Source organism: Musa acuminata, chromosome BXJ3-2 (assembly GCF_036884655.1).
Source record: "Musa acuminata AAA Group cultivar baxijiao chromosome BXJ3-2, Cavendish_Baxijiao_AAA, whole genome shotgun sequence".
In the NCBI taxonomy this organism is placed as follows: Eukaryota; Viridiplantae; Streptophyta; class Magnoliopsida; order Zingiberales; family Musaceae; genus Musa; species Musa acuminata.
The window spans coordinates 20,333,233-20,348,273 of NC_088350.1; the positions used below are offsets into that span (position 1 = coordinate 20,333,233).

General features: G+C 36.7%; 1 protein-coding gene and 1 pseudogene across 7 annotated transcripts; both read left to right on the top strand.

The window, feature by feature from the left end:
- The first annotated feature begins 7,191 nt into the window (after positions 1–7,191).
- LOC103972857 (ribosomal protein L7 pseudogene) lies at positions 7,192–9,186 on the top strand (annotated as a pseudogene). The gene is given in 4 exon segments (NR_166110.1): positions 7,192–7,289; positions 7,392–7,529; positions 7,603–7,705; positions 8,777–9,186. The product of NR_166110.1 is annotated as a ribosomal protein L7 pseudogene (transcript).
- An 822-nt stretch (positions 9,187–10,008) lies between these two features.
- On the top strand, positions 10,009–14,790 carry LOC135631814 (protein FAR1-RELATED SEQUENCE 6-like). Of its 6 annotated transcripts, none has more exons than XM_065139770.1 (9): positions 10,009–10,228; positions 10,907–11,062; positions 11,181–13,331; positions 13,406–13,516; positions 13,642–13,746; positions 13,921–14,020; positions 14,101–14,168; positions 14,252–14,328; positions 14,420–14,790. In XM_065139770.1, coding segments are annotated over exons 2-7 (2,589 nt in total). In that variant the 5' UTR covers positions 10,009–10,228; positions 10,907–10,942; the 3' UTR covers positions 14,103–14,168; positions 14,252–14,328; positions 14,420–14,790. The 6 variants fall into 6 exon arrangements, with proteins under 6 accessions (XP_064995842.1, XP_064995843.1, XP_064995839.1 ...); XM_065139771.1 differs by having other exon boundaries at positions 14,286–14,328; XM_065139767.1 differs by having other exon boundaries at positions 13,921–13,989.
- The last annotated feature ends 251 nt before the right edge of the window (positions 14,791–15,041 follow it).

The following is a 15,041-nucleotide window of genomic DNA, read 5'->3' on the forward strand; positions in this document are numbered from 1 at the left end:
CTTCAGATGTTTGGTGATTGCTGCATTCCTAATCTACTAAAATGTTGGTTTCAGCTCAAGCTGGTGGATCATGGATGCATTAAATGTTCACTGAAAACCACAAGGTTTGGATTGATATATTTCAGAGCCATCTGAATCACTTGACATGAGTAAACAAAAGCGCGTTCTCATCATTCCATCATTGAAGCATAGCATTACTGCATCAGATTTTGCTCTATTTCTCCTCATATCACAATAATTAATCATGATGTCTCACTTAACCATTTATTCTTTAATGTATGTTCACATCATTCAATGATTATTTCTTATTGAAACCACACCTAATCATTCATAAACATATATTATTATTTCTTATTTTGCTAGTCATATCTCAATTATGCAAATTTTTTTATATGTTATTTTTTAGCCATCTAACACCTAAGATTCTTGACTTTATTTACAATTATTATATAAAAAATTCTTTTAATCTAAGAGGCACCCAATTGTTACACAAAACTCCTGATCTTCTCTATGTTTAATCAAATAATATATTCAGCTTAAAGCTACATTAAATTAGAACTACACCTGATAGCACATTAGATTAAAGGGTTTTGTCACAAACAAATTGGAAGAAGAACAAGAGTGCATTATCAACATATTCTAGAGCATAGTCATTGTTTACTTCATCTTTACCAGCTGCCATCATTGAATCCTGAAGATAAAGTGACACAAAGCTTGGTTCAACTCTGTTCTTCACCTCCAATCCTCCATCTCTTCACTTAATCCAATCCATGACCATCATGGACCTCTACCATTCAGATCATTTTACACCTGACTATGGAAGTTCCTTTTGGTTTGGGTGATAGATCAATTCAAAGCATTAAATGTAATATAATTTTAGTGGAAATAGAAGTCACATAGACAAGACATCCTCAACAACATCTCCACATGGAGCAAAACAAGAAAAGAGAAAAGGATTTATATTATGTCACAATCTACTTGAGAAAAATTCTTAGTGATAGCAATCTAATCCAATGAAAATGTGATTGTACTGATTGTAAATAAAAAAAATTATAATATAATATAGTACTATTATGCGAAAAAATTTTAATGTTAGGATTGAGATTAAATAACAATCAATCATATTTATGATACATACTTTTAATGTCATATGAAAATATCTTTATTTGATCTACAACAGCATCATCCTTAGATATGAAAATCACAATGATATCGATTTGTAAGAAAAACTAGATTCACATTTTCCTCTTTTTTATAAGACGTATGATCAATGAATTAATGACAAAGGAAAATAAGAGAAAAACTATAATTTATCAATAACTATCATGTATAATATCTTATGGTCTAGTGTTTTTATGTTTGATCCATAGGAGGTCTTGCTTATTTATAGATAGAGCAGAGAGTATAAAATAAATAATTATATGAGTTCCTTTCATTAATATCATCTCTTAAGAAATTTTATGAAATTTCATTTCTATTCACCGATAACTATAATAAAATCACCTCTTTTAAATTATCAATCACCACTTTTAACATTGATCGCCTCTTTTAAATGATCAATCACTACGATCACTAAACATATTTTTTATAAAAATAATTTTAAAAATATCACATAATAAATTAAATATTAAAAAAGTTATGTAAACTAATTCTGCTTAGATGATTTTATAGTATTATCAATCTATATAAGATGCTTGATAAGAAATTACATTCTTATGACATATTACGTCGTTGAACAATTAAAGAAAAAAAATCTATTAACCACAAATATGTTTCAAAATATTAAGAATATTTTATAAATTTTGAAAAGACATCTTGATGGTTAGTTAATTATTTGTGTGAGTTAAGAGTCCCACGATTAGCATCCATAAAACTCAAGTTAATCAATGGTTTTAAATTACTAGTTTATACATAAAGTATATTAAAAATAACGATATAAAATACACATAATTTTTCTGACTCTTGATATATATATATATATATATATATTTATTTATGTGTGTGTGCGAATAAATGAAAAAACCCCGGTCCAGATATAATCAGGTCAAACCGGCCTTTATTGCGGTCGGGTTCGACTTAACTCGAACCGGAAGGTCTGAACCGCCACCTAGTTCGCTCGGAGCAGTAACAATACCGGTATCGTTATGGGGTATAAAATTGAAGCAAAACCCTAACCTCTCTTTCCCTTCGCTCGGCCTCCCTTCGCCTCCTCTCTCGTCAGCAGAGTGAGAAATACGGGTGAGAAAGGGTGCGATAACAGCCCTCCCCCCCCCCCGCCCCTTCCCCCTCCTCCTCGTCTCTCGTTCTCGCTGCGACGAACCCTAAATCCCTTCCCTCTTCCAACTCTGCTCCTCGATCGAGGAAGAGTCGATCGCAGAAGACCAGGAACGCTTGCCCCTTCGCGCTCTTTTGCTCTGATCCGAGGTTCTGTTTCTTCGCTCCCCCTTTTTCCACGGCTTTTAGGCTTCGGAATTCGATTTTGACGCATGATCTTGTTAGCTGGCGCAATTCTCCAGTATTTAGTCTCGATCTCTCACCTGTTCCTTGAATTTTAGGTGATAAAAATAATTTCTTGTGTTATTTTCTGTAAGCAGAGATGTTCTAGGGTTAGCTTGAGACCAAATGCCACGGCTTTGGTATTTGTGGTAATTATATAGTCGTAAGCGATTTCCTTGTTTAAGCAAAGATTGTAACCAATATATTGGGTTTGGGTCTTTTTGCTGCGTTAGTGGTAGATGCCAACAGCATGGTCATTATGATTGAGAGGAGGCTACTTTCATGAAAAGTTGTAGTTCATTGCCTTCTTCATATTCAACATAAATATAACTAAAGATATAGATACAGCTCCAAACTAAATCTTCAGGTTATTCAGTTATAAAATGTTCATATAATTGTGAGGTGGTTCTTCCTTTTTTTGATTGCTAAGAAGTTTTAAATTATTTTTTTTCAAATGATGGCAATGATGATGATGATGGTATTACTCAAACCTATCTTGCAAATATTGTCGTGGTACCATCGAGTTTGATGTAAAACTTATCCGTCCTTTTCCCTTTCTTCATGCTGCTTCATGGTTAATGTATTTGATGTTTTAGCTGCTTCATTTAAGATAGCTTAAGTAAGGCCGAGCGAAGGAAAGAGAGGTTAGGGTTTTGCTTCACGTTTTATACCCCATAACGATACCGGTATCGTTATTTGTCCAGATATAATCAGGTCAAACCGGCCTTTCTTGCGGTCGGGTTCGACTTAACTCGAACCGGACGGTCTGAACCGCCACCGAGTTCCTTCGGAGCAGTAACAATACCGGTATCGTTATGGGGTATAAAACGTGAAGCAAAACCCTAACCTCTCGTTCCTTCGCTCGGCCTCCCTTCGCCTCCTCTCTCGTCAGCAGAGTGGTGAAACACCAACAAAGGTAATCGTCCTTCTCCTCCTCCTGATATTGATCAATCTCGTTTTCAGACGTATCGAAGCTCCTCGATCTATAGCATTTGTTTGATTTCCTCTCTTCTTCCTGTAATATTCGGTATGTTTTTGGTTTGAGATGCTTGTTCCTTTGTATCCTTTACATTTACTCGTGCGAAGTATCAGCCCCGTTTTCAAGCGAATCGAGGCTTCTCAATCTCTAGTTTTTGTTAGATTTCCTCTGTTGCTCTCGTAAGAACCTGTAATTTTTAGCTTTAGATAGTTGTTTCTTTGTTTCATTGGTTTCTTCTTTAGTAATTCTTCCAGTTGTATGTGGTTCTTTTTTTTTCTTTTGTGGTAGTCCGTTATCATCCGCCTGTGCTTGCTTAAATATGTGCGCTTTTTCTTCAAAACCACTCATGGATTTATTTGCTTTAGTGTCTCCGGCGATCTCTGAATTCGTTGGTGGGGCTTTGTCTTTATTTATGTAACAGTATTTAGGTTCACTTCATTCCCTTCTTTTGGGTTTTCACTTAATATTCCGCTTTTTGTAATCCATAGTGGTGCTTATAGTGTTCTCTTCCTTGGTTTGCTTGACATGTTGCAACGTCAAATGCATAGGGGGAGTTGTTCTCAGGATAGGCTGTCATGGCTGACGACGAGCCGCAGCCCCTTAACTATGTCCAAGAGACAGTGTTGAAGAAAAGAAAAAACAATGAGGAATGGGTTATCAAGAAAAGGGAGCGATTAGCAGAGCGAAAGAAAAGTAAAGAAAGCTTGAAGCCTGCCATTAAAAGGCCTGAAGAGTTTGTCAAAGAATATCGTGACAAAGTAAGTCTTCGTACTTGGAAAGCTAAACTACAATGGTTTTACATCTTTGTCTTGTCAGTTTTAGTTTACCAACTTGATTGTCTCATTTAAGAACTGCTCTATTATCGTGGACTCTTCTTATATGCATGACATAATTCCTTTTCTGAAACGTTAAAACTGCCTAACTGCAAATTAACAAAACTCTGTTGGATTACCTACCTCTATGATCTTCAGGACAATGGCCCATAAAATATTTCACCATCCTCAAGTGCTAAAAATTTTTAAGCTAGCAGGAACTGGCTTGTTCTAATCCATTATCTTGTATTCTTTATGATGTCATATACATAGTTGAAGCACACAGAGAGAGAGAGAGAGAGAGAGAGAGAGAGAGAGAGAGAGAGAGAGAGAGGAGCAGCAGCATCAAACAGGAGGAAAGGCGAGGTGATGTATTGAGGCATTGTTATGCCAACAAATCAAATCAGCTTAGGTTTGTCCAATGCAGAAACATTGGGCTGGGTGGGCCAAATTGTCATTGGCTGAGTTTGGAAAGAAGTTATTCGATGAATATAGGATCAGAACTTTTAAAAAGGACAAACTTTTCTCCAATATTACTTTTGCTGCAACTTATCATCATTTAGAAATTGAGAATCTGTTTCAGCTGTTCTCTAAAAGGCAGTCAAAAGGGCTAAAATGATGGTACATGGCCATGTAAGAATGCCAAAATTGGATTGTAATTTAGATTGAGTAGAAGCCATACTCCTTTTACACATTTCCAGTACGCTTACCCTTAATTTACGTTTAGATGGGAGCTAGACTTAATTGAATTGTGTACCTAACCAATATTGGTTTGGCTTAACCCTAGCCCATACACATAAATTGCATCTGCTGCACTCAATCATGCCTTTAGACATCAAATGCTGTATATATCTTGCAATTACCCACTGGAAATTACGATTCAGTAGTGAACTTTATTGCATTGTTCAACATGAATTTCAAGTCAAATGATGGTATGTTCCAATTTGTTCTTTTGGCATGTGGAAATGTTGGTTTAGATGCTTCATCATCTATTAGAATGTGCTAACATAGGGGATCTTTAGTTAATCCTGCTAATGGATTCTCATTTGATGCAATTTATACAATGCACATGATCCCACGTTTAACAATTAAAATTTCAAAGTAGGAGCATATTCTTGATGTAGGTCAAGCACATGACGAGCAAAGAAACGATATGTATATATTTAAATTTGGGAATAGAGCAAGAGAGACAGTGAGAGTCAGGAATTGATACTAATTCAGATAAAAAAAAAGAAACTCACTCTAGTTTAAGGAAAAATACGATGAAGGTCTCATACCTCACATTAATTACATATAATGTGGTAAAAGAATGGCGGTTTATTCAATCATTCTATTGTCCTTAGTTACGAGCACTTTCACTTTTTTTATATTTCTCAAGTAAAGAACACATACAAAAAACGAGGAAAGATTACAAATCCATCAAAGTGAATCAATCATATACTCTTTCTCATGGTTGTTTTTTGAGAAAGATGGAATTTCAGATGTGATTTGAAGAATAACCATTCTTTTTTATGATTTATCTGATTGATTGACTTCTGATGATCAATTTCTTCCATCATTTTGTGTTGACTTTTTTTATTCTTCTTGGATAATCTAGAACACTAAAGTAGAGAGATGTTGTCATGTGGCAACTCATGACATTGTAAAGTATCCCTAAACTAACCAAATTTATTCAAATGAGATATAAATTTAAATGGCTCCTCATTTCTTAAGATATCAGAAGGTATATCATATGAAATGAATTGGTTTATGCCAATGTTGAAGTATCATTTCAGATCATTCATTTTTTCCCTATTTATGTTGTATGATAACCCTTGCATGCAATAGGTCGCTCCTCTTGACATGGGTAACAAAGGTTCAAGTCACAGAAATATTTTCCATACTTGCAACAGTCAGACTGCATATGTTGACATTCTCTAGTCTCCACATTGGTGACAGCATCATGCACTGAGCCAATCCTAGACTTTCTTTAATTTTGAATTTCTTTCTGTTACAAAATTAAAGAAGAAATCTGTTTCTTTTACAATGTGTCACTAGTCTTAAGTAATCAAAATTTCCAGCTGAACACAAACTTTTATGATGAGGGATATGAACCAACCATTAGGTTGGTTCTCTAGTCATGTATTGGTTCTCTAGTCATAGCTGAACAGGGTCTTGAGCAGGCCACCTGACCTCTTAAAAGTAACTCCAATAGGTTGCTACTTTGTCTAAAATTGGTAAACTCCTTAAGCACCTGAGACAACTCGAACTCAACCAAAATCCTGACCTAAGTGACCTGTTAAACATTGATCAACATTACAACTGAGACTTTGTTGAGATGACCAAAAAATGACCGTGTGTTCTAACTAAGACTTGGAATAATCTAAAATAAACTTGACATAGTGAAAAGCAAACTCATGGGAATTGGAGATGTAGATAGTACATATAAGGTAGTTCTGTTTGTGATGCCTTCTGTTCAAATATTTTATGTTTGTCTCAGTCTCTTGCTTTCACTGGAAAAACTATTGTGCTCTCTATTTTCTTGAGGAAAATTTGATGCTAGTGTGTTATGTTTGAGTTTGTGGGCAGATAAAGAAATTCACAAAAGTTTGGATTTGTGTGTAAATTGCAAAATATGGATATGTATTTAGTCCCGAATTCTGATGAAAGGGGTGTGACTTGCTGTGTTATTCCTTGGTGGCAGATATCTACCATGTTCTCATGGGTATCTCTTGACCTTGGTTGCTGTGGCTTATACTTTGTGATGTAGTGAAGTCAGTTAGATATGTGCCTTCCAGCACTCTGGATTTTCATGCAGTTCAATTAATATCTGTTTGTAGATAAGTTCTGTAGTTAATCTAACTGGCTTATATATAAGAAGGGTCAGTTCTCAATTTTGGACCTAATGAGACCATAAATACGTAGGAGCTGGACTTTGTTCGCATGAAGCAGAGGCTAAAGCTACGGAAATCTTCCAATGATGCCATAAAGTCTAAGTTACTTTTCGTTATTCGCATACATGGGTGAGTTAGATATCATGTGATCCTGCTTTTTTCTGTTCTTGAACTTCATGTTTAACCTTCTTGGATGTTTTTTTATCTGCTCAAATGTTACCTTGAATTCAGATCAAAGGATATGCATCCCCGGACAAGACAAATCTTAAATAAGTTGCGGTTGAGACATATCTTAAGTGGTGTATTTCTGAAAGCCAATGAAGCAAATTTGAGAATGCTTCTGACCGTAGAACCGTTCATTACTTATGGGTAATTATGCAAAACTTAATTCTAACCTAAACTGTTCTTTTTTCTTCTAATTTGTTTGGTTTCAACTTTATAGTTATCCTACTTTGAAAAGTGTGAGGGAGCTTGTTTACAAGAAGGGCTGTGGAAATATAGAAAAGGAGAGGACTCCTCTTACTGACAACAACGTCATTGAGCAGGTATGATGGTGGTCAAGATATTGCTAATACTACTTTAGATTTTCTGTCATATTTGAGCAACTAAAGTGCAAATTTCTGTCATTGTATGAGATACTTAGTAGTTTCATGTGCAAATTTATTTCTTAGTTCACATTGAGAATGTTCATGTCTTTAGCATTGCACATGGACAGTTTTTTACTTCATTTTCTTTGGTTTGTTTCAGACATGATAAAATGTGTTGCTACATGGTAGTTTGCAGTGTTTTCTTTCTGGAGGTGTACCTGTCATAGTAACTTCTCTGCATATCCTTGAAGTAAAGAAAGTTATGCAATAAAATGAAGCTCTTGGAAATACTTAGGATAGATATTCCAGTGGAAACCTAAGCTTGATCTGGTTATTAACATTCAGAAAGCTGCACATGACTCTTTAGTGAATGGGAGATATCTTTTTGCACTTCTATACCCTACTGATCCTTTTGTGTATAAAGACTCTTGATCTTCAGTTATTCTGTTATCTTAGGGAGTTCTTTCTTCTAAGATGGACATAGCATGGTGGTCATGGCTTAGTGCCACTTTTTTTTTTTTTCTGTCTTTTGTCTTAATGCCTGGGCTTTTGTGCATATCGACACTTGATTACTGCTTCATTCCAGGCATATAAATGATACAACTTTTAGGACCTTGATTAATTTCTGGAGATAAACTTCTGGTGGTGACCTCGACTACACTACAGCAAATTTCCAGCCAGCCACAGCTCAGCAGCCAATTTTGTTGTGTAGTCAAAATATCTGACCATGCAGCAGCATTAATTGACTTGTAGGGTCTCCAGTCCATGATTTTTTATCTCCAGTATGATAGGCTAAGGCCTTCCATCTTAACTTACCAGCATATCAATTGTCAATAAATTATGGGAAATCTAGCAGAAGCCTGCACCAGGTCACCGAGCCGACATTCTCATTGTGAGACTTGAATGCAAGACAGCTCTTCTGCTTTCATTATCTGCTTCTTTGTTTTGTCACTTTCTTCTCGTCTTCTTGGTATTTGTTACCGAACCAGAAGTTTATACACTTGTTAATATTTGTTGTGTGTGAAATAGGCACTTGGGAAGTATGGTATCATCTGTCTTGAAGATGTCGTGCATGAGATCGCCACAGTGGGATCACATTTCAAGGAGGTTACCAGCTTCCTGTGGCCATTCAAGCTTAAATGCCCAGAACGCAGATTACAGATGAAGAAAAAGCTCTACAAGGAGGGTGGCGATGCAGGCAACCGTGAAGATCACATCAATGAGCTCATTGATAAGCTGAACTAAGAGGGATGAGCTTGTGGTGGTCCATGTCAAGCATGGATGACATCAATTAAACTAGTTTTGCCAGACTTTTTAGCTTTTTATGGCTTGGAAAAGTATTTAGTGGAAATCAGTAATGTTGTATTCCCTGGCATCTTTTTGTTTTCTTCTTTTAACATCAAAATCATAATCGTCTTGTCTTTTTGACTCTTTTAACATCCTCAATAGATTCTTCCACTCGTCATGTTCATAATTTTGTTTTAATGATCATCTTTTTTCATTTTTGGCATGGTTATTTGGCTGATTCATCTGTTCCGATGTTAGATGCTTGTCGTCCGGCTTTAATGATCATCTGTTCTGACGTGGTTAACCTTCAGGTCATGGTTTTAAGTGGGGCAAATGTCATATCGCTTGTCGTCCGTCTGCTTGTCCCACCGTGGCCCGAATGGCTGCCAAATCCATAAGCGGGTGCGTGTGGTGGGCGCCGCAGTCGCCGGGTGATTAGTATTTCTTATAAATTTTGATAGCACATCACATTATGATCTTTACATCAGTTTAGATATAGCGTAGTATTATTTTCCTTCAAATACTAATGTTCACATATTCATCCAGAAAATGTAAGCTAATTGTGATTAGTTTTAGTTTGTATTAATTAGTTTGAGTTAAAAGATTTTTATACATCTAACGTATATATAATATTCTTATAATTATTAGTGGTTTTGAAAGGATATTAATATCATTGAAAGTAGATTTACCACTATTTGTTGATATACACAAGCTTTTGATAATTTGTTAAATTAAATTTGAAGAAAATAAATAAAAAACAATAACTTATTTTGGACTAATATTATATTTATATATGTGCAAATTTGCCAGCTGGTGTTCGAAAAAAAGAAAAGACGAGAGAAGAGGGACCCACGCAGATGTCAGTGGGGGCCCAACTCCAGTTAGGTGGGCCCCGTCTTTCGTATGGGTAGGCGGGTTCGTCATCTAAATCCGGAAGTACTAATGGCACCCCACAGCCACACCCATGATCTCCCAAGTCCCGACCCAACTGGGTGAGAAATACGGGTGCTCGAGACTGGGTGCGATAACAGCCCTCCCATCACCTTCCCCCTTCCCCCTCCTCTCGTCTCTCGTTCTCGCTGCGACGAACCCTAAATCCCTTCCCTCTTCCAACTCTGCTCCTCGATCGAGGAAGAGTCTATCGCAGAAGACCAGGAACGCTTGCCCCTTCACGCTCTTTTGCTCCGATCCGAGGTTCTGTTTCTTCGCTCCCCCTTTTACCACGGCTTTTAGGCTTCGGAATTCGATTTTGACGCATGATCTTGTTAGCTGGCGCAATTCTCCAGTATTTAGTCTCGATCTCTCACCTGTTCCTTGAATTTTAGGTGATAAAAATAATTTCTTGTGTTATTTTCTGTAAGCAGAGATGATCTAGGGTTAGCTTGAGACCAAATGCCACGGCTTTGGTATTTGTGTTAATTATATAGTCGTAAGCGATTTCCTTGTTTAAGCAAAGATTGTAACCAATATATTGGGTTTGGGTCTTTTTGCTGCGTTAGTGGTAGATGCCAACAGCATGGTCATTATGATTGAGAGGAGGCTACTTTCATGAAAAGTTGTAGTTCATTGCCTTCTTCATATTCAACATAAATATAACTAAAGATATAGATACAGCTCCAAACTAAATCTTCAGGTTATTCAGTTATAAAATGTTCATATAATTGTGAGGTGGTTCTTCCTTTTTTTGATTGCTAAGAAGTTTTAAATTTTTTTTTTCAAATGATGGCAATGATGATGATGATGGTATTACTCAAACCTATCTTGCAAATATTGAGTTTGATGTAAAACTTATCCGTCCTTTCCCCTTTCTTCATGCTGCTTCATGGTTAATTTATTTGATGTTTTAGATGCTTACTTTAGGTTATTTTTCAGGTTTGAGGGGATTCCTGTGTTTTTGATTGTTCAGTCATGGAAATGGGGGGTAAGGGAGGTGAAATAATTTTAAAAGATGGTGCTAATTTTATAGATGAAAGACATGATGAGGATGGAGCTAATGATAGAGCTATGGGAGAAAATGAAGAATCTCAGGTAGGTAAAAATTGGTATGCATGAGTTTATCTCTCTTGGATGCCAATTGATCTACAATTTACTAAATAAGTTCCTTATGTTTCATTCAACTTAGATTGAACCTTTTTGAACTTCTCAGAGTATCACAGCTGACACTGTCGATGAAGGGAAAATCGATCAGACTAAAGAACTGGTTATTCATGATGAAGATGATAGTGTGGGAAAAATGGACAAGGCTGAACTTGATGTTCAGGGAGTGATCGGAGGAGATGATGGAATCCCTCGGGTGGGGATGGTGTTCAACTCTTATGGAGAAGCTGTTACATTCTATAAACGATATGCAATGCGTGTTGGATTTGGTGTTACTATAAAAAAGTCATCATTTACAACATATGGACTTTGTCGAAGGCTTGTACTTGTGTGCAGTAAGGAGGGAAAGGCACAGACAAAAGCATGCTACCATCAATCGAGGCCATCAATGAAGACAAACTGTGAAGCTGCATTTATCGCTAAGTTATGGGGTGACGGGTTGTTGCATGTAGTGGAAGCTAAACTTGAACACAATCATGAACTTAATCCATCAGAAGCCCACCTCTACAGATGCTATAAGAATATGTCCAGTGGTGCTACCAAAGATCTTGCTGTGCGAGCTGCTGGACGTGAGCACTTACCATATGTTGGTATGGAATTCTTAAACTCTATTGAAGAGGGACAGTTGAAGCTCTCTGAAGGTGACAAGGAAGCTCTACATGAATTTTTTTCACAGATGCAGACCAAGAACCCAAGCTTCTTTTACTTGCTGGATTTAGATATGGAAGGCCATCTAAGGAATGTGTTCTGGGCTGATTCTAGGTCGAGATCAGCATATCAGTATTATGGTGATGTTGTTTACTTTGATTCAACTTATTTAAGAAATAAGTACAACATTCCCCTTGTCTTATTTGTTGGATCAAACAGTCACGGTCAGTTGGTGTTGTTAGGTTGTGGTTTGCTTGCAGATGAAACTCCTGGAAACTACTTGTGGTTATTTAAGGCATGGTTGACATGTATGTTAGAGCGCGCTCCAAATGTAATAATCACTGATCAGTCCAAGGAAATTCAAGATGTTGTTGCTAAAGTTTTACCAGAAGCGCGTCATCGGATGTGCTTGTCAGATATAACTGGAAGTATTCCAGAGAAATTGAGGGATCATACAGAGTGGAAGACAATTCATAAAGCCATGAATGAAGTAATATATGGTTCTTTAAAAGTTGATGAATTTGAAGAAGGCTGGAGGAATCTGACTAAAACATATGGGCTTGAAGGTAACGAATGGCTAAATTTGTTATATGAAAATCGGAAAATTTGGGCCCCTGTTTATCTGAAGGACATGTTTTGGGCAGGGTTGTCCACTGCACTACAGGAAGACAGTGTAAGACCCTTTTTTGAAGAGCTCATATATCCAGAAACTTCTTTACAGAACTTTTTAGAAAATTACGAAATGGTTTTACGAACTAAGTATGAGTTAGAGGCGAAAGCAGATTTTGACTCATTCCACAATAGCCGGCTTACCGTATCCGAATCTCATATGGAGCAGCAGCTTTCCAAGATTTATACGCTTAGCATGTTTGAAAAGTTTCAGCATGAGCTAAAGGCAACTATCTATTGTCAGGTTTCACTACTAAAGGTAGATGGATCAATCTCTACATTTGAGGTGAGGGAGTGCACTTATACAGGAGGTGATGAAAGAAACCATGACAAGTATTATGAGGTATTGTATCATGTCGGTGAATTTGAGGTTCAATGTATTTGTGGTTTCTTCCAATTTACAGGAATATTATGCAGACATGCATTATCAGTTTTCAGTTTGCAACAAGTCTATGAAGTTCCATCGCAGTACATCCTCAATCGTTGGAGAAAGGATTTCAAACTGTTGTATGCTTTGGAATGTTCCTCGAAAGATATTTATGGCAATAAACATATTGAGCAATATGATTCTCTCTCCAAGCATTGCCTTCGACTTGTTGAAGTTGGCATGGTGTCTGATGAGAAGTACCAGCTTACGTTGAAGTTAGTTAGAGAAGTAGAAAGATCTCTGCTAGATGAGAACATATTTCAAGATTTGCATAGTAGGCTTGTGTCATCTGTAACTAGGTTGACTGGAAGTGATGAGAATCATGCAGCATCGCAGGTGGGTATTGTAGATGGTGATAAGACCCCCAGTTCTGTTCCAGCTAAGCGAAGGGGGCGCCCTCCCAAAAAAAGAAAAGAGCCTGAAATAGAACCACTAAACGGGTCAAATGGCAAAACGGTACTCAACTACTGTAGTGTTTTCTTGTATTTTGTTTATTGTCTATTTTTTAATCCAATTTTTACTCGTAATAGGACTCCTTAAGGGCATCAGCTGATGGAAATCAGAGCAATATGTTTCAATCTTCATCGACTGCTTCACATTTTGGCACTCATGATAGGACGCATGGAGTGATTGATATAATGGTGGTTAATGGTTTTGACAAATTATGCATAAGATTACCTTTAAGATTTTGTTTTAGTTTTCCTTTCTGTTAATTTGCTGTTTATCGGATGTCCATTCTCATTTTATCATGGTAATTTTTATTCAGGAAGAAGTTAACCAAAATGACTTAGCGTTTAGCAGCCATTATGGACTACAAAGTAACCACCAGCATCATCTTGGCAACCCGATGCAGTCTGGCACTACATTGCAGGTCCATAATGTGGCTGTTTGAATTTGTACATGCATTACTTACTTTGGTTCGCCATATGAAAATTTGTTAATTTTTTCTCTTTTGACATTTAGCATTATTACCTGTGTTAATTGTTGTGCTCACAAGGTGATTTGCATTCCGATGACCTTTAAACAACAATGTTCATGTATACAGAGCCATTTTGGACAACAAGCTCTTGGAAGTCAATCAAGAATGCAATGGATTTGTCAACAAATGCTACAGGTTTTTTCTAAAATGAAAATTTTATTATTATGTATGTGTGCTGAGTGTCGTCTTGATTTCTGATATCATTGATCACAACACGGATGATGCTTTATTTATAAATTAACACAGGAAGATCAGACACCATTTGGCCGGAGGACAGGGTAGGAACACTACCACTTATCTCGATTTAACCTCAGGTATGTTGATGGTCCACACTGTCATTCCTATTCAATTTGGCCAGCACACGAAGTAGCGCATTTACTTGTTCCTTTTTATTTAGTGTGTTCAAGCAACTTTCCTTGATCTTGTGGCAGTATATATGCTAGGAGCTTGTGTCAGGTTATCTATATTGGTATGGTAAGCAAAATATTATAGTATTTTTTTTTTGTTTGGTCAAAATTCATTGGGTTGATTACCTTAATGGAGTAATATTTGCATGTCATTCTAGGTTTGGTTTCTTGCACTGGGAGAATTCAAGTGCCAATGGGGCATGTAGGTGGTCATACATGGCAATGAAGCCTATGAGTAACTGGGAATGGTCAGGATTTTGACATTGGTTTCGACTAGATTTTGTGCCAGCCAAGCTCCCTATGCTATAGAAGATGACGGGGTTGTGGTTCAAAAATCAGATTGTCTATGACCTAACTGTGGATTTTTTATATCCAATTGTAATGAAAAATGAGAAGTGGGTTGTTGGAATTCCTGGAAGCATGCTGTTTGGAGCTTTTGCCCTAATTGTTGGTATCATACAATTCAATCAGATAAGATTTTGTACTCTTAATGGATTTCTTATTGATTGATTTGCATGTACAGTACTCATACACATCTTTCATTCTTCTTTATGTCTTCCATATGCATCCTATGATACTGCTGAATGATGCCTATATACCTACATCAGGCAGGAGGTAATCCAAATGTTTTGTGATGGTCCATTCACTGTTCTCACATTGAATGGGTTCAACTAAAATTTGTTTGTACTTGCTATTTGAGTGATTTGATTTGGATCAACATATGTACTCTCTCTCTCTCTCTCTCGACTATGAAACCCCTGCATTTTATCTTATTTTTGG

Excerpts from the sequence above, each read along its gene's own strand:
- LOC135631814 (XM_065139767.1), top strand. The coding sequence starts at position 10,943 with ATGGAAATGGGGGGTAAGGGAGGTGAAATAATTTTAAAAGATGGTGCT. Across the intron at positions 11,063-11,180 it reads GAGAAAATGAAGAATCTCAG|AGTATCACAGCTGACACTGT; the intron begins GTAGGTAAAAAT and ends TGAACTTCTCAG. Across the intron at positions 13,990-14,100 it reads TTTGTCAACAAATGCTACAG|GAAGATCAGACACCATTTGG; the intron begins GTTTTTTCTAAA and ends AAATTAACACAG.